Source organism: Clytia hemisphaerica, unplaced genomic scaffold (assembly GCF_902728285.1).
Source record: "Clytia hemisphaerica strain Z4C2 unplaced genomic scaffold, Clytia hemisphaerica genome assembly, whole genome shotgun sequence".
Classification (NCBI taxonomy): Eukaryota; Metazoa; Cnidaria; class Hydrozoa; order Leptothecata; family Clytiidae; genus Clytia; species Clytia hemisphaerica.
The window spans coordinates 2,804,631-2,826,073 of record NW_027104390.1 but is presented as its reverse complement, the minus strand read 5'-3'; the positions used below and the strand labels follow the sequence as shown (position 1 = coordinate 2,826,073).

The window sequence follows — 21,443 nt, the reverse complement described above, 5'->3', positions numbered from 1 at the left end:
CCGAGAAACCTTCCAAATTATACGATCAACTCCGTGGGAACCGAATTACCATCTCTGACCCACCCGAAAAAGAAGCTATCGAAGAATTTTGGAAACCGTTGTATGGCAACCGCAAAGAGTACAACAAAAACGCATTATGGTTAGACGAGTATAAAGGATCAACCAATCACATCATCCAAGCTGAATACACTGATATCGAACCGAAAGAAATCGCTGAATCGTCCTCCAAGTTCGCAAATTGGAAAAGCCCAGGAATTGATAATATTCAGAATTATTGGTGGAATAAACTCAAAGTATTCCACAACAAAACCGCACAAATCATGAACTCAATCGTTAAAAACCCGGAAACTTGCCCTCAGTGGTTAACTACTGGCCGAACAACCCTCGTACCAAAAAAAGTCGAAACTCGAAATCCCTCTAATTACAGACCAATCACCTGCCTCCCCATCGTTTATAAAATCCTCACCAGCATCATTACATCAAGAATGCTACACCACATCCAAGCCAACTCAATCATCCCCGTTGAACAAAAGGGAAATGCCAGCAACACCTTCGGCACGATCGACCAGTTGATGATAAATAAACTGATCATGGTTAATGCCAAAAACAAACTGAAAAACATCTCAACAGCGTGGATTGATTACAAGAAAGCATATGATTCAGTTCCGCATGACTGGATCATCGACACACTCAAAATTCACAAATTCGACAAAACCATCACCAGCTTCTTTGAATCCACAATGACTAATTGGCAAACATCACTCACCCTCAACCACGACACTGGCCTGATCTCTACCAACAAATTTTCCATCAACACCGGAATCTACCAGGGAGATTGCCCATCAGGTACATTGTTCATCCTTTCGTTACTTCCACTATCATGGCTTCTAAAAGAAAGCAAACTCGGTTATCGATTTAACAAAGAGACAACGATATCTCATCTACTCTTTACGGATGACTTGAAACTGTATGCTGCGAATGATCAACAACTCAACAACCAAATCAAACTGGTCAAAACATTCAGCGAAGACATCCAGATGAATTTCGGAATTGAAAAGTGCAATAAAGTGACAATCAAACGGGGAAAAATCACGAACAGCGACAACATCGTACTCGACAATGGTGAGATACTAAAAACCCTAGACCAAAACAAACAATACAAATACCTCGGGTTCAATGAACACCAACTTACTGACAAATACACCAAATCAACACTCAAAAATGAGTACTTTAAAAGACTGAAGATGCTACTCAAAAGCGAACTCAACAGCCTCAACACAATATCCGCCATCAACTCTTATGCCGTCCCAGCTCTGTCGTATGGCTTTCCTGTACTGGACTGGACGATCACTGAGCTAGAGAACATCGACCGCGAAACGAGAAAGTCTTGCAATCATTCCACGTGATGCACAACCAAAGTGACGTAACAAGACTCTACCTCCCGAGAAAAGAAGGTGGAAGGGGTCTTATCAACATCGTTGACCACTTCAAAAACTGCATTATCAACTTCAGCTCCTACCTACTAACATCAAACGAACCCTATCTGACCTTGCTATCCAACTGGCAACTCACCCGCGGTGCAAAATCGATTCACGCTATGGCCCAGTCATACAGCCAAGAAATCTCTCTCGAAATACAGCAGCTTTCCATCCTTTCAAAAAGCCAACGAAAAAGCAAAATCAAGATAAAACGAATTGAAACAAGATCTGAAATCTTGAAAGCCAAGAACCTCCATGGACAATACTTCCAGCTGCTTGACGAACCGCACGTTGACAAAACCCTAACGACAGACTGGATACGATCGTCAACCCTGAAACGCGCAACAGAAGCCACCATATGCGCGATTCAGGAACAAGCAGTTACTACCCGCTACATTCAGAGACGAATTTTCCATCAGCAAGTCGAAGAAACATGCCGTATATGTAACCGAGAAAAAGAGACTATCCACCACATTATATCAGGTTGCACAGTACTTGCACCAACAAAATATCTTCAAAGACATAACAACTTGTGCAAGTACATTCACGAGCTTCTCATGCGTGAAAACGATTTAAAGCAAGAACGGACCCCATGGTACGAACACCAACCACATCCAGTGGAGGAAAACGAATCCACCAAAATTCTCTGGGACTTCTCCATCCAGACCGACCACCAAATCGACCACAATAAACCCGATATCGTCTTCCTAAACAAACAAACGAAAGAAGCACTGATCATTGACATCGCAATTCCGTCCAACTACAACATACCCCGTAAACGAATTGAGAAAATCCGAAACTACACCGACTTGGCAGTAGAATTAAAAACTTTATGGAACCTGAATAAAGTTAAAATCGTCCCAATCATAATTGGTGCAACTGGTGTGATACACAAAGGATTGAGTGATGATATAGGAAATCTTGGTTTGACTCAAAATAAATTCAATATTTCAGAGGCCCAAAAAATAACGCTGTTAGGCACAGCACATGTCGTCCGAAGTTTTTTCACTTTAGCTTAAAATTTTCTCTAGTTAAGCAAATTAAGACCTTAAAAAACAATAAACTTTCTCGAAAAACTTTAAAACTTTTTCAACTCTTTTTCAAATCCACGTAAGGCAAGTAGTATATATATTGCCGAAAAGATAGGAGCCCATTTCCTCATAGTCGAGTTATAAGTCTAGTCTTTTAAGAAACTACTCTTCAAGCCACCTTAAACTAGGGATCTTCGTAAAACAATAGGCTTATCACAAGTAACGTAGGAATGCAAAACAAGCTTTGCATACCTCAATACAACTGACAAGCGCATGGTTGAAAAGGAGAACCCAAAAGAAAGTTTCGAGCGGTTAAGAAATAATACAAATTGAAAAGACAATTTTATATTTCTATTATTTATCTAGCATGTTTGAAATCAAATTTTGAGAAACTCTACTAAACCCACCATCTTAACTTTTGAAACAACATATTTTCAAGTTTAATTAGCAACTCTTGATTCCACAACTTTTAAATTCAATCAAGCTCTTCAAGTTGTCCATAACTTTGAAATAACTTTGTTTTGATAGGCCTTTGATAAACTTACGGCATAGTTATTTATTTTTCTAAATAAATTATTTATTTTGAATATTACCTCTCTAGGAAAACAAACGTTTTTGGCCGACTTTCTTTAAGATCTTTTCATCCAAGTTAAACATTTTTTTGAAGCACTCCAAGCTCTTGTTAGTTCTTTTAGCACTTTTGAAAATCAAAATCAAGTCTTGAAATCAATATCAACGGTATTATATTATGTTTTTAGTATTTATTTTAGTACGAGGTGTACTCTTTATAAATTATAAACAGGAACCCTCTATTGTACTTTATACCTTATATACGGAAAGAAATGAGTAAATAATAATAAAGCACTATTCAAGCCATAAATACGTACGCAGTACCGGCATTGTCTTACGGATTCCAAGTCCTTGACTGGTCAGTTACCGAACTGGAAGAGGTTGACCGAGAAACAAGAAACACCTTACGTCAATATCATATGCTCCACCTCAACAGCGACGTTGACCGAGTATACATCAGTCGAAAACAAGGAGGCAGAGGTCTACTCAACATCACAGACCTTTACAAGAACCAGATCATCCAGTACAGCAGATATCTAAAAAACTCCACAGAACGTCTTATTGTGCTAGTATCAACGTCACAAACATCCAAAGGTACAAAGTCCATCCATCAAAAAGCCGAAAAATACCTCAGAGAACTCAACATCGACGAAGAACAATCACAACAACTCAACAACCAACAACTGAAAACCCGCGTTAAAACCATCCGTACCAATCAAAAAATCCAAACCGTCAAATCCAAACCTATGCATGGCCAATTCTTCAACACACTAGAACAACCCCACATCGACAAAACCGCATCCCTGTCATGGCTACGATCTTCCACACTCAAACGAGCAACAGAATCCACCATCTGCGCAATTCAAGAAACGCCATCACAACCAAATACACCAAAAAACACATCCACAAAACAATCAAATGACGATACCTGCAGAGCCTGTAAAACCAAACCTGAAACCATCCACCACGTCATCTCTGGATGCCCTATCCTCGCACCTACCAAATACAACCCAACGACATGACAACGTCTGCCGCTACACCCACCTCCTACTAGCCGAAAAATACCAATTCATCGAACCAACAGCCACTAAATGGTACCAATATGATCCCGAACCTATCCTCGAAACGATAAACGTTAAAATCCTCTGGAATTTCCCGTACAAACGGATAGACGCGTCACCCACAACAAACCCGATATCATATACCTAAATAAACAATCTCGAGACATCCAACTAATAGATATAGCGGTACCACTTGATTCCAACATCGCACGAAAACGAAACGAAAAGGTTACGAAATATGTAGACTTGTCCATAGAGGTAAAACAACTTTGGAATGGTCGGAAAGTCAACACCATACCAATCGTCATTGGAGCTTTAGGGTCGATCCATGAAACTTTCAAAACTTATTGAACAAAAAATGGACTTAAAAATCAATGTTAATGAAATGCAAAGATTGTTCTCTTGGGAACATCCAATAGTTCTAGACATTTTTTCTCGCCGATTTTTGAAATCGTTCATAGTCAAATTCTTAATCTAACGATGAAATATTTTTAAACTTTTGCCACCACTATAAATTCTATAATTTTTAAATTTAAATTCCTGAATTCTCCAGCCCTGATATTAACGTAAATTCCATTAAGGGATGCCTAGAAAAGCAGTAAATTTTTTGATACATTCATAAATTTATTGGCAAGTAAAGGTGACCCATAAATCTTTTGACAAATTTTAACAAGCCTATTTAACAATATGATATCTACTAATATATTAGAACGTTTATTGTTATATTTAAAATATCTCAAATAGAATTTAACTTAGGAACTTTAAGTCTTTGGGAAATTTAAGTCTATAGTCCTTCACAAGCAATAATTTTTGGAATTTATTTTTTAGTTTCTATATCTTCTATCTAAATTTACTTGAGTTTAAATTTTCACATGGGACACTTCGGGAAGCAATAGATTTTCTGAAAGGAAATTTATTGGCAATTGAAGCTGACCCATTAGAAACTCCACAACCTCGATCAAGACTAAACAATTTTCAAAATACGACACCTTTAATTTTAACTTTTATTTTTTCCATTATATTATATTATGAATTAGTTTTAGTTATTTGCTAAGATCTTACGCAACCTTGCCAAGCCTGACAAATCTCTGTTGCACAATCTTTAGGTCTATCTCAATCTAAATCAAACCAAAACAATTATGTCCTAGGTCATACAATCCGAAATTTCTTCGTTTCCAGAACATCCTGAAAAGCGACAAATTTCTCTACCCTACGGGGAAAGAAAAATTCTTCGGCAAGTAGGGGTGATTTGAAGCTTTTATTTCGCATAGTTTTTCTTTTTTTTGCTTGCTCTGAAATCATTAAGAAAAACTATTATATTATATATATATTTTTTAAAAAAAGCGTACCTTATCTATTATAAATAGAAGGAAAACTTTTATACATAGTGCATTATCGATTATCATTACGAAAATATACACCGAATAATAATAATAATAACATATGTTTTAAGTGGCATGCTCCGAAAAATTCAAAAGCTTTTAGGCAGCTGGAGAATTGTTTCCACGAAGGGCCACTGTGAACAGAACAAGAACGAATACGGAAACTGAAACAAGAACGATAGGCAACAAAGAATGACTTCACGAATGTTAAAAAAAAATAATTAATCTTTGTATGATTATTGTTGGAAAAAATATGATTTAGCTTTGGACTTGAAAGTAACCAAAGATTTAGTTTGGCGGAGGTCGGTAGGCAAACTATTCCAAATGTTTGTAGCATTGTATAAAAAGGTTTTAGAATCAAATTTATTTCTTGTTCGCTGTATCCGAATTTTCTTCTCTGATCCAGTGTATTTACACCTTGCGCATCGGGCTCACCACCATTTCCACAGAGAACGAAACGTTTAGATAGATAAGAGGGACATATCTTTTGAACAGCCTTGAAAGTCATGAGAGCAGTACTGTAATCAGCAACAAAAGGCTTGTTCATTGGAGTGACCCGATCGATTTGTCTAGACAAAGAATCAAATCGCCTACGAACATGCGATAGAGTGTTGCTCCAGGTATTAACGCAATATCCGAGATGTGGATATACCATTGCATTTACCAATAACCGTTTCGTGCTATCGTTCAATGTCGAACTAACCCTTTTGATTTTATTGAGTCCAAGATAGGCTCTTTGTCTAACAAGGCTCGCATGTTTTTCCCACGTTAAACCTTCGTCGAAAATTACACCGAGATATTTCACGTCGGATTTAGGTTGAATCGGGACGTTTTGAAAGGATAGAGGTGGCATTTCCTTACATTCTTTAACCTTTTGTTTCCTACCAATAAAGATAACTTCAGTCTTGGTTGTAATGACTGATAGTTTGTTGCAATAAAACCAGGCACTTAGATACACTTAGATATTCAAGCTGCTTTTCTAAGCCTGATTTCAGAGTTTGTGGATCTTTTGCACTTTGTATTATGACAGTGTCATCAGCGTATAGATGGCAGAAAGTTTTCGGGTGGATGCAATCAAATATATCATTGATGTAAAGTAAAAACAAAAAAGGACCAAGTACAGAACCCTGAGGGACACCGTACTTACCCTCCCACATAAAAGAAGATTTTGAATCACCAACAACCGAACACTGTTCCCTTTCACTCAAATACGACTCAAACCAATCAAAGGGAACATCTCTAATACCGTAACAAAAAAGTTTCTTCATTAAAATAACATGATCTACCGTGTCAAAAGCCTTTTTTAAATCCACTAGAACCGCTCCAACATAATTTTTCTTAGCTACTTCTCCTAAGACAAAGTCAGCAACATAAGACACTGCCGTGTCTGTCGAATGTTTATTCCTGAAACCGGATTGAAACTCGCTGATGATGTTGTTCTTTTCAAGAAATTCAGAAACTTGGAAATGGACTATTTTTTCAAAAACTTTCATTGGGATTGGAAGGATTGAAATTGGTCTATAGTTGTTAACGTCATCAGCATCCCCCTTCTTGAAAAGGGGTGTGACTCGTTTTCTCTTCCAACATTTTGGAACAACGCCCGTTTTAAGAGAGAGATTATAAATGTGGGTAAAATAGTAAGCCAAGATTGGAGAACCTGCTTTGAGTGATTTTACACAGATATCGTCCAACCCCGTTGCTTTTCCATGATTTAATCCATTTATGATCTTAGAAACGGTTGAGAGTGAAACAGAGTGAAAGAAAAATCCATCGTTAAAAGTCACAAGAAAAAAAATAATAAAAAAATCGGAAAAATAACGAAAAAAATCAATAAAATCAACTAAAAATCAAAAAATCAAAACAATCAACTAAGAAACTAAAATTTCAAAAAGATCGGATATATCACGATGAGCAAATAAAAAAAATAAAAAAAAGCAAAAACATCAACTGAAAAATCAAAATAAAATGAAAAAAATCAGAACAATCAACTACGAAATGAAAATAATAAAAATTCATTTAAAAATCAAACAATTCAGTCGATTCAGAGATTACACAGTTCCGCATCGAAAAAAAAAAAGATTGGAAACGAAAATAAAACAAATAAAAAAAAATTTGCTTGAAAAATCAAAAGATTTAAAAAAATCATGAAAAATATGTTCAAAAAAATAATTAAAAAATAAGCATACACTTTATTTTGAGTGTCTTACCCACTTGTCCTCAATAATCAGGGTTGAACCATAAAAATTCAACCATTTAACTATTGTAACCATATTTCTATGTAACTTGTAAACAGGAAACTATCTTACCTGTAACAGCATAACAATGTTTCCATGAAAAGCGTGACATCAACATATGTAGCCTGCAACTTGTAACATATAACAATATAACACTCTGGTAAGCTCTGGTAAGTATTGGCATCTTCAAAAATCTTGAAAATTAGCATAATGTTTAAAAATCACTAGCCTGCGGAAAATGAAGAAACCGTTGACTAAATACGAATGCACTGATGAAGTTTTACTGTTGGGCTGCTTCCTAATTCTTTACGCCCTGAAAAACCAAAATAAAATTTCTTTTTACCAACTATATAGACATGAAATTGGGATTAAAGTTGCAAATCATTTAAAGGTTCATTTTGAAAAAAAAAGATTTTCTGACGTCAGCATTTTCCTACAAAATTACTTACTGATTTCAGCTGACGTCAGGAAAATTTGAGAAGAAATATGCAAACATGTTTTTATTATGTATATGCAACTTTAATACAATAATGACCGGTTGGTGATTGCTGTACTGGGAAATATGTAGGCCCGTCGTCATGCAAAAGGAAGCAACTGCATTGTCCAACACGCCACGTAGCCCTCTTCGTAAAAGTAACCGATTAACAATGAGTCAAAATTCATGTTTATATCATTAGCCAAACTAAAGTTATTCAAAAAGCAAGTTTTATTGATGTCAGCATTCTTTCGTCTTTCCAGTATTTTGCAAACAAAATGAGGGCGTAAACAATCGTGTAACATCCCTACAGTAAAACATCATCACGGTACCCTTCATATTCAGTAATTGCTTTGTTCGTTTTCCGCCGACTAATGCTCTCAAAAAAGATGGTAAAACTGCATGTTTTTGAGAAACCCCATAAATAACCTGAGGCCATATAGATTAAGCTGAGTCTTACGTGAACAAGCAACTACTTTATTCATATATAGGTCTATGTGATAAGGTAGGAAAGACTCTAGTAGTTTCTAGGGCCCTCAACGGGGTTACACTAAATGAACTATAAGAATCGGCTGTAAACAGTCAGTTGAACGGCTCTCGCTATTGGTATCGAATAACACTTGTATTGGAAACATAATTTAGTCTTTAAAAACCGCAACATGTGTCTTCATACACTTCGAGAAGGTGAAAAATGTCTAAAAAGAAGTCAAAACGGCTCTAAATTAGCGTTTTCCAGGATACTTCGGGCAATCAGGAAAACACAAATTGCACCTAGACACACCCTTGGCAGGTCTGAATGTAGTATCAAGCCATTTAGACCTATTGCTGATGAGGTACGGGCAAAGTAAGATAAAGTAAAATATATCAGCTGAAAAGTCCAGCTAATAGCTATTTTAGGGCTGATAAAACTCTAAACCTGAAGATTTCGTTTAATGACTATTTCTTTTTGGCGCTTAATAATTATGTAATTAAGGGTCCCAGAACACCTAAAGCTGCATAGGTAACTTAAATATCAATCATTGTGGACTCTTGGAAGTTCCTCTGAGTTACGCAAGGTTAAACAAAATACTAAAGAAAAACTTTCGTCTTTTAGTTTGTCTTTAGACTTTGGCTTTCAAAAGTTTTGTAATACCACTTTTCCAAAACTATTTGCTGGATTTCTTTGAAGTCTGTAAGTTTCAACAGGGATGCGTCACGTACTGAATAACCTCCCCCAGGTCCCCAAAATCCCGGTGAACGGCTATCTCACCATTAATATCAAATAAAACTAATTAAACATAAATTAGTGTTCGAAGCCTGAAAAGACAGCCTCCATAGACTTTTGAAATGTTTAAGAAATCCAAAAAGAAATCAAGATTCGTCTAAAAATAGCGGAGTTGTGGGATACTTTGCATGGTCCAAAACACTCGAATGAAACCCAGAGAAACCTCCAGTAGGGCTGAATGTAATGTGAGGCTATTCAGATCTAGTGCTGATGAAGTACGGGCAAGTATGGATAAGAAAAAAATTATATTCTGCAAGTTCGACCTAAAAGCTATTTTAGGGTCGAAAAAATTCTAAACCTAAAAATTCCATGCATTGACTATTCCTTTTTGGCGCTCAATAACGTTTTAAAAAATGACTGAGAAAACTTCTATGTTGACGAATGTGGACCATTGGGCTAAAGACTTAAAAGACTTAAAGTTAAAAAGAATATTAAGGAATTTTGTCCGGATTTGACCGTCCCTTAAGAGGTGGCAGTAATAAAACTTTTTCCGAGCCAATTTGCTTGATTTCCTTTAAGTATGTCAGTTCACGATGGGCTGAGTCAAATGGGAACACACACATTGCTTAACTTATATATCGGTCTATGTAATAAGGTTTCTGGTAGTTTTCTGTGATTCCAGAACAGCGACCACTAAATGAATTTAATACACCTAGAGTTAGGCTGAATGTAATCTCAAGACATTCAGATCCAGTGTCGATGAAGTACGGGCAAAGTAAGATAAGGTAAAATATAACAAGTGCACACTCCAGCTGAAAGCCATTTTAAGGTTGATAAAACTCTAAACCTGAAAGGTCTATACAATGACTATCTCATAGGCACATTATTTAGAAAAATCGAATCAAAAAATTTTAATGGAAGAGAACACAGTTTTCGGTAGTAATTTGTTTCAAAGAAATTAAATAAAAGGGCAAAAAGCTGTGCTTAATCAAACTGTGATAAGTACCATTTTTTTAAAGGTAACTAGAATACAAAAAATTGGAAAACCCAGGTAAAAGCTAATTCACGACTCACAAAACCAATATTATCACAACTGCATTCATTTTTCGTATCACATTTCCCCATTGTTTCACTGCTAAACAAAAAAAACTCAATGAGTAGAAATTAATGAGTTATTGAATGGTAATAGACAGTATGTCACGTAAAGTGGACCAGTTTCCAGTATATGAAGAAAACCCTTGTGATTTATGCAGCTACTCTTACGACTAATAGATACAGTTTCTTTATTTAGGTAATCCAAAAGGTATTTATCAAAAATGTAAAGTTTACATGCTCAAAATTAGTTAAAACTTGTTATTACATTTGGTTGGCAATCATTTTTCATGGAAATAAGAAAACAGTTTGAAAGTACAGGAGTCATTGCCGTAGTTATAAAACACATCATTTGAGCTTGTAAATTCATTTGTAGATTCTTTCCTCTCTCTGATAACCTAGCATAAATTTGATCTAACTTGTATAACATAAAGCTGTCTTTAGGACATCAACGAAGAAAATATTGAATTCTTAAGAAAAAATTACATGCAAGATTAAAAGCTAAGGTTAAAAACCTAAAGATAATATATCATTCCTAGAAAAAGTCAATAAAATGGATCAAAATCTATGAGTAAAATATGTTTAGTAAAAGGCAATAAACTGCAGAAATGAAACTTGATCGGATAAAATTTATAAATTCTATCTAGCACCTATTTAAGGGTTTCAAAATCTTAAACCTAAAAAATCAAAAAAATGATTACCCCGCTGCGCTTTACTTTTATACTGATATCGTTGCCTACAGTGTAAGAGGTTTGTCATGAAATACCAGAAAAGTCTATAAATTAGCTTAAAGGGAATTATTTTGGCAATTATAATTTTCTTTTTCCGAATTCGCCAAAAATTAGATCTCGCAAAAGCTAGTTACCCAAGGTATATACAAAAGAAATGCCTAAAATGTATACATCAATCATGCAAAAATTATTTTCATTTATGCAAAGAATGTAAAAAAGATCGCACCTAACAGAAACAAACAGAAGAAAACAAAACCAAACCTTAACATAATACATGTTCTACAAATGAATTACACATTTACATTACATTTGATTTTTGTACAGCATTGCCCTACGATAAAAATCGCGACCCTCCTGTAGCATGATTTCGTACTTCTGGTGTCTTTTTCCAGGCTTATCTTTTTCTTCTCTTTGGTATCTGTCCCGCATGTACCGGACGATTTCTTTCACAGCTTGGTACTCGAGTTTAATTTTGAATACTGGTTCATATTTTGGGTAAGTTTCTTTCCATGTAGAAGAATTTAAATCGTCATCCTCTATCATCCTTTGGCAGATATACAACAGCTTCAAAGTTAATGATCTTGTTGCGGTCTTTGTTTTGTACCAATCGTTCTTATTAGATTTTGCATTAATTTCATTTTCCAGCTCTTCCAATTTCGATTCTAAAACAATTAAATCTACCTTAATATCATCTATTCTGTAAAATAGCTTTAAGTGTACCACAGGCTACTTTATAATTCAACTTCAGAGTAAGAAAAAAGAATTTAGAATTGAATGCAAATAAAATGTATGGCACTTACTAGCAGCATCTCTTATTTGACCCTCGGCATACGGATCAAACAAAGGATAATGATTCTGATCTGATGAATTTTCTTCGTTTGCAGTTTTTCCACGGTTATTGTCTAAAAAAAGAAATTAAATGATTTTGATGAGATGGAACAGCCAAAGAAACCTCATAATGATAGAATTTTTAATAAGTGTACTTTAATGACTTGAGTAAATTGCTAAAATCGCAAAATTTAACTTGAAAATTTAACCCATTGAGGCAAGAAGCCCTTTCTCCTGTGGCTGAGGAAGAAATAACTTCTATTGATCAATATTATCTTACCTAATTCGTTTTCTTCATGTATAATGTCACTCCAGTCTTTATCTGAAATTAGTGATAAAATAAAGTATATTTATGAGAGCTTTATCTTTAAGATTATAAATGACACTATATGACTCAATTAAAATAAAATTAAACCTTTTTCGAGTAACCATTTAAATAAGAAGCAACATTAAATTTGAATAAAGGTTAAGAATACCAAAGCGGTCGATGAAGTACTCTATTTCATCATGTTCAATTCCGGTAAAATCGATCACAAAAAATTTCCACGCTACGGGTTCTAGAACATCCAATCTATATTGAAAATCATCTTCTCGAAAAGCTTCCTTGACAAGATTGCATAGGTGGTCTTTTACATCTTCTTGGAGACAAGCTTAAATTGAAATGAAACAATGTATTATAGCATATTAACGAATTCATGATGTACCGAAATTGAATTTTTGAAGTTCTTACGACCCTATATGCAATGTTTTTAATAAAATCATCAATCAACACCGAAGCATAACCCAAGATTGCTACCTGTTATTTTACTCGGTTATTTATAAGAAAATCTTCTGACTCCAAAAAAATTGTAACAAACGTTATAAGAATAAAGCAATACCTAATCTTTCCCATTGTATATGATGTGGTCTAATCAATTTATGATCCTTTATGTGTTGCTTTAGATTTTTAAACACATCGTGACGGTAAGAGTCTATTTTCCCTTCTTTAACTTTATCTAAGAACGGGCATATTCGAGCCCAACTTCAACCCATCCTCTTTTGATGCATTTCTTAATTTTCCTTCAACTTCTTTCATTTTACTTCTACTCATCCATTTTTCTATAAAAAGAAAGGGAGAAAGGGAATGCATTTGTTAATTCTAATTCTATACCCTACCTCTGAAATTTTACTGACCCTTTGTCATCTACATCACTGGGCGATATCAAAACAAACAAAAAAATTATTCCAAAAAATAGAACTTACCTTCCAGCAAAGTCATAATACTTTTTCCCATTTTCATCAATTTCTGAAAAATAGGATTAATTTTATATATTTTCAATCAAATAGTATACATCCTGCTTTGTTTCAATGTAATAGGTTGTCAAATATGGAAGTGTTATTGGTTTATATTATGTTTGTTCATATCGTTTATATTTGCTACTTTGTTTCTCCTCGTTTTGTAATGGTTTTTTTAGTTAGCGCCAGCCGCTTTTACCATCTTAAGAGTTCACTTTAGTGACTAAAAACTATTTGGAAGGTCATTCTACAGGTTTGTCAATTTTATATCAGATATAGAAAATAATACAAATAAACAATTTCGATGACAAAGGGTTGAGAAATTAAAAATGGTAGGTTGATTATAAGTAATACCATATCTGGTGATAGGTTGTGTCTCGTTTATTTTGATGGGTGACATTTTAACAAGGCATTTTCTTGATTTTGATTGTTGGTTGACTGTTTCTATTTGAAAATCTGGTTCTTTAGTGCTGGTTTCTGTAGTTTCCACAGCTGATATAAAAAAAGGATCACGTGTCATTACAATGGTCCTAAATGAACAAGATTTACACTGTCGAGAGCAATTCCTTAAAATTTGCTATGACCAAACAGCTGATTGCGTTATTAATAAGTGATAATATTGTAAAAAATCATCTTTTAGGAAATAAGAAGGACAAACGTTATTTAAAAGAACTAGACATCAGTCTCATGTGATTTAATTAATTCGAAAAAAAAACTAATGTTACATGTTCAAGTTTTTCCGTCTCTTCTAACTAAGGGCATTTGGCGTATTTATGTATGAAAATTTGCCTATCCAATCCTAAAAAGTATATATCCAAAAAAGTGAATGTCTTTTTGAAAATTGTTTTTAATCAATTTATTTGTCAACGTTTTTTCGTAACAAACAAAATTTTAGACGTTATGAAAACTCGAAATACTTTTTAAAAAGTGAACAAACAAAAAAAGTAATAAAAACTTCGCACCTTGTTTTTCTTTTGCAAGATCTTCTACTTCCATTTGTAATTCTACTGATGTTGTAGCTGGTAAATAGAAAAAACGGAACATTTTCACACGTATCTTTATCAGCAAACAATTCCTAGAAATACTTGATAAATATGTCATAGTATGAATTCAAACCTAAATAATCAATCCAATGCCTATTTAAAACACAATTAAGATTTCGTATTGTCAAATGCGCTTGACCCTCCTCATCATGACAAAACAAATTAACGAAAACAAATTTATTTCTTGTTTGATTCGATCATGCCTTTCGTGTTCACACTTTGTTACCTTAGATGTAGACATTAAAAAGCAAAGTACCTTCTGCTAAATCTGTTTTCTCATATGTTTCAATTTGATGTTTTTGTGGTTCTGATTCTGATGAGGTTCCTGTTTTTGCAGAATCTTCTGCTTCCGTTGGATGTTTTTTCGAGTCTGTTACTGATATATAGAGAAAACAGAATATCTCTACTCATAGCTATATAATCAAATATTCCTGAAAATATTAGTGAAATGCAAATTTAAGAAATAAATGATTTCGTATTGTCAAACTCACTTCATCTTTAGTTTTATTCAGTCATGCTTTTTGTTTTCACTTTTCTATCGTAGTGGTATATATTAAAGAAAAAGTACCTTTTTCTAAATCTGCTGGCTCATCTGTTTCAATCTCAAGCTCTTTTCGGTCTGATCCTGATGAGGTTGCTGAATTAATTAAATCTTCTGCTTCATTTAGAGGTTCTTTCAAGTCTGTTACTGACATATAAAAAGCAGAACGGTTTCATTTATGGACTTTAAATTAATCATTTTATGGAAATATTTGTGAATTCAACCCTAAATAATCCATCCAATGTCTATTGAAACACAATGTGACTTTGTACATCTCATGAAATGTCCAGCCTCAATTATATCGATCACAAAGAAAGTTTTTGAGATTTCATAGCTTAAAACAATAAGCTCCAAGAAAAATATGTTGTAACGATTAATAGAAATTGATGTGATACCTTCTTCATCAACCAGCGTCTGAAAGTCGTCAATTCTCTCATCTATTAAAACAGTATAAAAGTTGGAAATAATGAAATTTACTGAAGAAGAAACTAACCTCAACTTTTCGGTTCAATGATCGTATGCATTTTTAAAACACTTAAAGGTAAATAAGCCTGCTCCAAACCAACCCCTGCTGATGCAGATTAAATGATAAAGCAAATAAATCGTAAAAAGTATTCATTTTCATATAGCACTTGTAGAGATCTAACCTAATTCCCCAAACATGGACTTCTCAAGATCTCGATCATTCAAATCCAGCCGATGTTCCGATGAGATTCTTTTTTTGTTTTCTTCATACCACTTGATGCACTCTTCTTTGTCGACTGGGTTGGGCTTTGGCAAGTCAATTTGGATTTCACCTCTCGTTCTTTCGAACATCTTCATGGATAAGCGGATGGCTTCTCTTTGATTCCAGTATTGGACATAGAACTTCTGCGTCGTTCCTTCTCGATTTTTCATGAAGACCTTGGCAACAACGTCCAATTTTTCATTGTCATAACCTGCCAGCTGCGTTGCAACGGCATGACGAATTCTCGTTGGAGAACATCGTTTGCTGCTGTAAAATTAAAAGAATAATCAACCATTTACGATGAAGCTATAAAATATACAAGCTATAGATTGTTACCCATAATGTTAGCAACGATAAAGACGTAAACACAAGACGTGTTGCCTGAGAGATAAATTCATGTCAGACAAGAGGTCAACTATATAAAACGAAAAGAATTCATATTTTTGCGTTACAAAAAGAAATTGACCAAAGTGAAAATCATCCTGTAGCTATTTTAGGGTTACAAAATTTCGAAACCTAAAAAATCAATATAAAAGCTATCCCTTTAACTTTCATATTGATTCATTTTATAATCAACAAACGACTCGTCAGATTTTGGAGATCTTGATGTAAACGCCAATTGTTAATTGGAAAAATTAGCTAACTAACCCACCAATGATTCAATGATTATCTCAATGTATTTGGATATTACTCATTTCTCTATCACCTACAAAAAAGAATGAGTGCATCAAAAAGCAAACTCACCTGAATTTATCACCCATTTCCGCCTTAATATAAACAGATGAGCATGCGTTAGCGACGTTTGACGACGTCATTTTTCCAGTTTCCGATTTCGTCTTCTTTTCTGCCTTTTTGTCAACTTTCACTCGTGAGGAAGTGAAGATGTAGCGATTGTGGCCATCGGTTGTGTCATCTGTTATCAACAATGGGCGCAGAAATTTAATGTAGTTGCGCATTTCAAGGAAGATATCTCCTGGTAAAATAATCAACTTAGCGCCATAGATCATAGACGTCTTGTAAAGGTCAGAAACCATTACCATTGCATTTTTGTTTGAAGTATATTCGGATGCTTCTTTTGCTTCTTCAAAATCAGCAATTGTCATCTCGCAAATATTTGACGATCTCGCTGCATTACCTTGACAAATGAGAAAGATCAAAAGATCCCTGCACTGTATGGCTATGCTCCTTGTTAACTTTATCTCTGATGAGTCAGGGTCATTTAGGATTTTTTCCATTGCAATTGCGTGGTCAGAACTTCCTATCCGAATGAAATCGTCCATGGAGAGCAGATTTTCCTGCTTCCACTTGACTAAATAAATAAAAGGAAAATCATTTAATCTTCTTTGAGTGTTACGACTCTAAAAAATGAATCAATCAGATATTTCTTTCAAATTGAAAAGATTGTAAAATTTTGAATAAGAGAAAGACAAACAAAATTCATTTGAGAAAAACACGTACAAACAGTTATTTGGCGAGCAATTACGTAGGGATGTAATCGCTTTAGCAGTTCTTTTATTTTATCCTTGAGACGACCAATTTGGGTAGGTGTTAAATCTAAAAATAAAAACATCTAGTTTTAGATACACAAGACTTGATTTCTCTGTACAAATTAGAGAAAAATAATAAAATAAACCTCGTCTCAAAAGTATCTAGTCAGCATTTGAATGATAAATGTTAACAAATGATTCACTTTAGTTAAATGTTCTTTTAAAACATAAATACCACGAAATTTGATTTTATTCAACTAAAACTTTGTCTTCACTAGCTTAGATTAAAAATGATGAGTGATCGATGATGAATTAGTGAAGACTGGAATAGCTTAGTTGAATAAATTTAATCTTTTCTTGTTTATGTTTTAAAATGATTTCCCGTGCCTCGAATTGAGAAAAAAGTTTTATTTACCTATGAAAATGTCCCGAACTAACAAAAAGTCACAAAATGTCACCAATGCCAAAAGACATGACCCAACCGTAGAGGCTTGGTTGTGCTTTTCGGTCTTTGATGTCGGTAGCCTCGAATTTTTGAGTATCTGTCCAAACAGGGGGAGAAAATATAAATCTTCTAAGTCTTCTCGGTCTTTTAGCCTGTTCCTTTTTAGGCACATGGTGCCATCAAGCGTCTCCCAAATGTGCTGAAGGCGGCACCGTTGCTGTATTGATTGCCTTTCACTCTTACCAAGGGAGATGCAATATCGAGCAAAGTCCTTGAGTACCAGCTCCGCAGAGTCATAGGTATATTTGAAATCTTTGGGAATCGCCAACATTTTTCTTTCCCGGGTTGTGATTGGTCGTGCATATATAACTGGCTTTGAAAATACACATTGAACATCCTAAAAAAAAAAATTGTAATTATGATACTGTAAGAAACTATTAAATTTCGGTTGAACCATAACAAGCTTAGAGAGAGCATAGTTTGAACATTTAGTCATCCTAGCAATATATTTTATAAAATTTTTGTTGCGAGTAAACCTTGTTTTTCCCCGTCCATAAAGTTAGTACCCGTCCAAAAAGAAAATCAAATACCTCTTCAGGGTCATTTACCACGTCGTTCAGTTGGTCAAGCTCTTCGTCAAAGTAATCCTCCTGTAATGTGGGTCCTTTTTCAAGCGGCACGAATGTGATTTTTGGCTCACTTGTGTATTTCTGTAAAAACCGTTCAGGATCTTCATTGGGATGTTGTGATTTAATGTGCACGTTTATCCTTTTAACACATCGCCCATGGACATTACAAACACGTGGTTTATAAATTCCTTTGTGGTTTTATTCGGACAACCTGCTATGACGTAATCATTCAAATGTGGATACTTTAATGATTATTTTCTAAATTATTCCTTTTACTATGTATTATGAGATCAAGCATCATTAAAATAACACAAAAATTTTAAATGATTGAACACCTTCTCAATTCTACTAAGTTCTATGCTTTTTGAGTTTATTTGGGTATTTGAAGGTAAAAATAATACTTTAATCAGCAGAGCCATTGGTTCAGTGAAAAAAACCGTACCTAAACATCCTAATTCTCACAGATTGCTCCTTTGAGGCAGCTTCCTTTGTCCATAAAGGGTACTTTCCATGTTTAGTGCATGTTAGATGCGTAGTGAGGTTTTTGACTGGTTTATTACAAAACTCGTATGGACATTTTAATTGGTATCTAGGTTTCTCCTTCCTTTTTCTTTCATTGGAACCTTCATAGTCAGTGTTGTCATTTTCATCGTCAATGTTGTCATTTTCATCACCATTGTGGTTATCTATAATAATATCAGTGAAATCAGTAATATCAGTATTATTAACAAGTTATCATGTAGAAAAAAATGTGCAGGTTTGGCTCTGAAACTTGTTCACTATTTGTGCATAGAGCAATCTAGAGTGACTTTGATGCACCCTCGATCCCCGGACGAACACTGTCGACATTTATAATCGGATGTTATTTGATGAGGAATTAGCCCTGACCTGGGTTGGTAAAAAAGACTTCATATTCTCGATAACTTTATGTCATAAATCACGACATTGGTTATTTGCTTTCTTTTCTACATGCATTTCATTTTTATAAAAAGTGTGTGATGTTAAAAGCAATTTAACAAATATTGAAATACAAACAATCCCAATCTCATTAATAAATATAAAAATAAATGAGAACAAATCATTTGACTTCCGAGTCTGTTTTCAAAGCAGTAATCCGAATTACCTTGATCACAATTTATACTTTGTGTTTTCAAAGAAAAAATATTCTAAAAGAGTCATAATATGATTTATGAATTAATCTTTGATGTTTTTCATCAAAACATTACTAAATGTTTAAAATTTCCTTCTCTCAGGAGGGAAAAACCAGCCCATCCCAGGGTTAATCACGCCGTCGTCAAAACAAAAAAGTGATTCGCAGCGGGTACGAGAGCAATGTTGATGATTTAATAAATATTGATATCTACATTAAACTTCACAACATTCCCTTTTCGAAGAAAAATGAAATTAAAAAAAAATTGAACAAACTCGCCTTCATTATTGAGTAACACAACAGCATCCTCTACTTTAAAGAATTGCTTCAGCTTCTCTGTAAAGAAGGATTAAAATTTTTTTAACCAAATGCTTAACTAAGCAGCTCCTACGCTATACTTTTCTGAAAAAGGGCTACCTGATACCAAAATAAATAATAGAATTATTGGTTATCACCATGATTTAATTTTTCATTTACATTTGACAGGATAGTTTAGTAGCTACAACAGTCATATCGACAAATATAGTTGTTTGTCTACTAACCTTTAATTATTTGTTTCTTTTTACTTTTGCCAGGCAATATATCAGAGGACTTGGAATCTAAATGAACAGAATAAATATAAAGGTATAACTAATCAAATTAAAACGTGTACAAGGATTCATCTCTAAATACAATCGTCATATATATACAAACCTATAAAATTAATTCAATACCTACTGAGCAACAAACTAGGTCACTGTAAAAGTAAATAAATTATTTGTCATAAATTCACAAATTTCGCTTCTGTGAATGCTAACCTTTTCTTTCTTTCAATCCACTTGATGCATCAACCGAAGATCTCTTGGAGAAGGAAGGATCTAAATAAAGAGCACATATAATTCAAAAATATACATAATCTTATGTAAAACCTAAAACATATACTCAATAACTACTCTATGCAAGAGGAAAGAGTACAAAGCTAATAAGACAGCTATACATGTCAAAGAGCACATTGTTATTATGCTAACCTGATTTTGCTACTTTTGCGTTGCGCAATGCTCCACAAGACGAAGATCTTTCACTGGAAATGGAATCTAAAAGAGAAGAGCCAAATATATTATTGAAATAAATTTTTTTTTTCCGAAGCCTTTAGAAGGCTTGGAAAGGCTTCAAACTTGGCGAAAATTGGTCAAAATCGGAAAAATTGACTTCCTTACAGTACCACCGCGCACGGCCCCTGGGGGTCCCGGCCGGTGTGCCGGGGGGTCGGATCGGTGCTCACTGGTCAAGGGGGATGTGAGAGTACACGTTTGCATCGGTTGGGGTCTTTCAAAGTTCCTCAAAGTGCCGTAAAAAGCCGGCAAAAATTGCAAAAAACGACCTACTCAATTGAAAATGTCACACCCCCTTCTCACCTACGGGTACCACCGTGCACCGGCCCTGTGGGTCCCGGCAGACGTTCCCGGGAGTTCCATTGATGTCAACCGGCTAGGGGGGATGTGAAGGTACTCCTCTGCACCGGTTGGAGTGCTTCAAAGTTCCTCAAAGTGTCGTGAGAACCCGGCAAAAATTGGAAAAATGGCGAAAATTGGTCAAAATCGGAAAAAATGACCTCCTTCCCGTACCACCGTGCACCGGCCCTGTGGGTTCCGGCAGACGTTCTTATGAGTTCCATTGATGTCAACCGGCTAGGGGGTATGTGTAGGTACTCCCCTGAACCGGTTGGGGTGCTTCAAAGTTCCTCAAAGTGTCGTGAGAACCCGGCAAAAATTGGAAAAATGGCGAAAATTGGTCAAAATCGGAAAAAATGACCTCCTTCCCGTACCACCGTGCACCGGCCCTGGGGGTCCCGGCAGACGTTCTTATGAGTTCCATTGATGTCAACCGGCTAGGGGGTATGTGTAGGTACTCCCCTGAACCGGTTGGGGTGCTTCAAAGTTCCTGAAAATGTCGCGAGAAACCGGCAAAAATGAGTAAAAATGACCTCCCGGTTGACCCACCCCGGTTAGACCAAATTTGGCCTCTACAGGCCTCCACAGCCTACCACAGCCCTTCGCATCCATTCGGATGCCCTCTGCCTT

The 21,443-nt window shown here is 35.1% G+C and overlaps 2 protein-coding genes across 2 annotated transcripts; one reads left to right on the top strand and one right to left on the bottom strand.

The window, feature by feature from the left end:
• The first annotated feature begins 1,597 nt into the window (after positions 1–1,597).
• LOC136819833 (uncharacterized) lies at positions 1,598–2,497 on the top strand. The gene has a single exon (XM_067076074.1). The coding sequence runs from the start codon at positions 1,598–1,600 to the stop codon at positions 2,495–2,497; it is 900 nt and encodes a 299-aa protein (XP_066932175.1).
• An 8,381-nt stretch (positions 2,498–10,878) lies between these two features.
• LOC136819832 (uncharacterized) lies at positions 10,879–20,242 on the bottom strand. Its single transcript, XM_067076073.1, has 20 exons — positions 20,181–20,242; positions 19,926–19,982; positions 19,663–19,719; positions 18,676–18,919; positions 18,195–18,447; positions 17,575–18,001; positions 17,131–17,226; positions 16,417–16,981; positions 15,593–15,939; positions 15,341–15,382; positions 14,973–15,092; positions 14,661–14,780; positions 14,324–14,380; positions 13,716–13,853; positions 13,329–13,371; positions 12,965–13,107; positions 12,563–12,736; positions 12,367–12,408; positions 12,059–12,160; positions 10,879–11,920 (listed from the first exon to the last, which is right to left on the bottom strand). Exons 6-20 carry the CDS (start codon positions 17,933–17,935, stop codon positions 11,562–11,564), a joined length of 2,709 nt encoding a protein of 902 aa, XP_066932174.1. The 5' UTR covers positions 17,936–18,001; positions 18,195–18,447; positions 18,676–18,919; positions 19,663–19,719; positions 19,926–19,982; positions 20,181–20,242; the 3' UTR covers positions 10,879–11,561.
• Positions 20,243–21,443: the final 1,201 nt, after the last annotated feature.

What these genes read in the sequence shown, in the direction of transcription:
- LOC136819833 (XM_067076074.1), top strand. Translation starts at nt 1,598, where the DNA reads ATGGCCCAGTCATACAGCCAAGAAATCTCTCTCGAAATACAGCAGCTT.
- LOC136819832 (XM_067076073.1), bottom strand. Translation starts at nt 17,935, where the DNA reads ATGTTGGCGATTCCCAAAGATTTCAAATATACCTATGACTCTGCGGAG. An exon ending in GACGCTGGTTGATGAAGAAG is followed by an intron (nt 15,093 to 15,340) that starts GTATCACATCAA and finishes TTTATATGTCAG; the next exon opens with TAACAGACTTGAAAGAACCT. An exon ending in TCAAATAAGAGATGCTGCTA is followed by an intron (nt 11,921 to 12,058) that starts GTAAGTGCCATA and finishes TAATTGTTTTAG; the next exon opens with AATCGAAATTGGAAGAGCTG.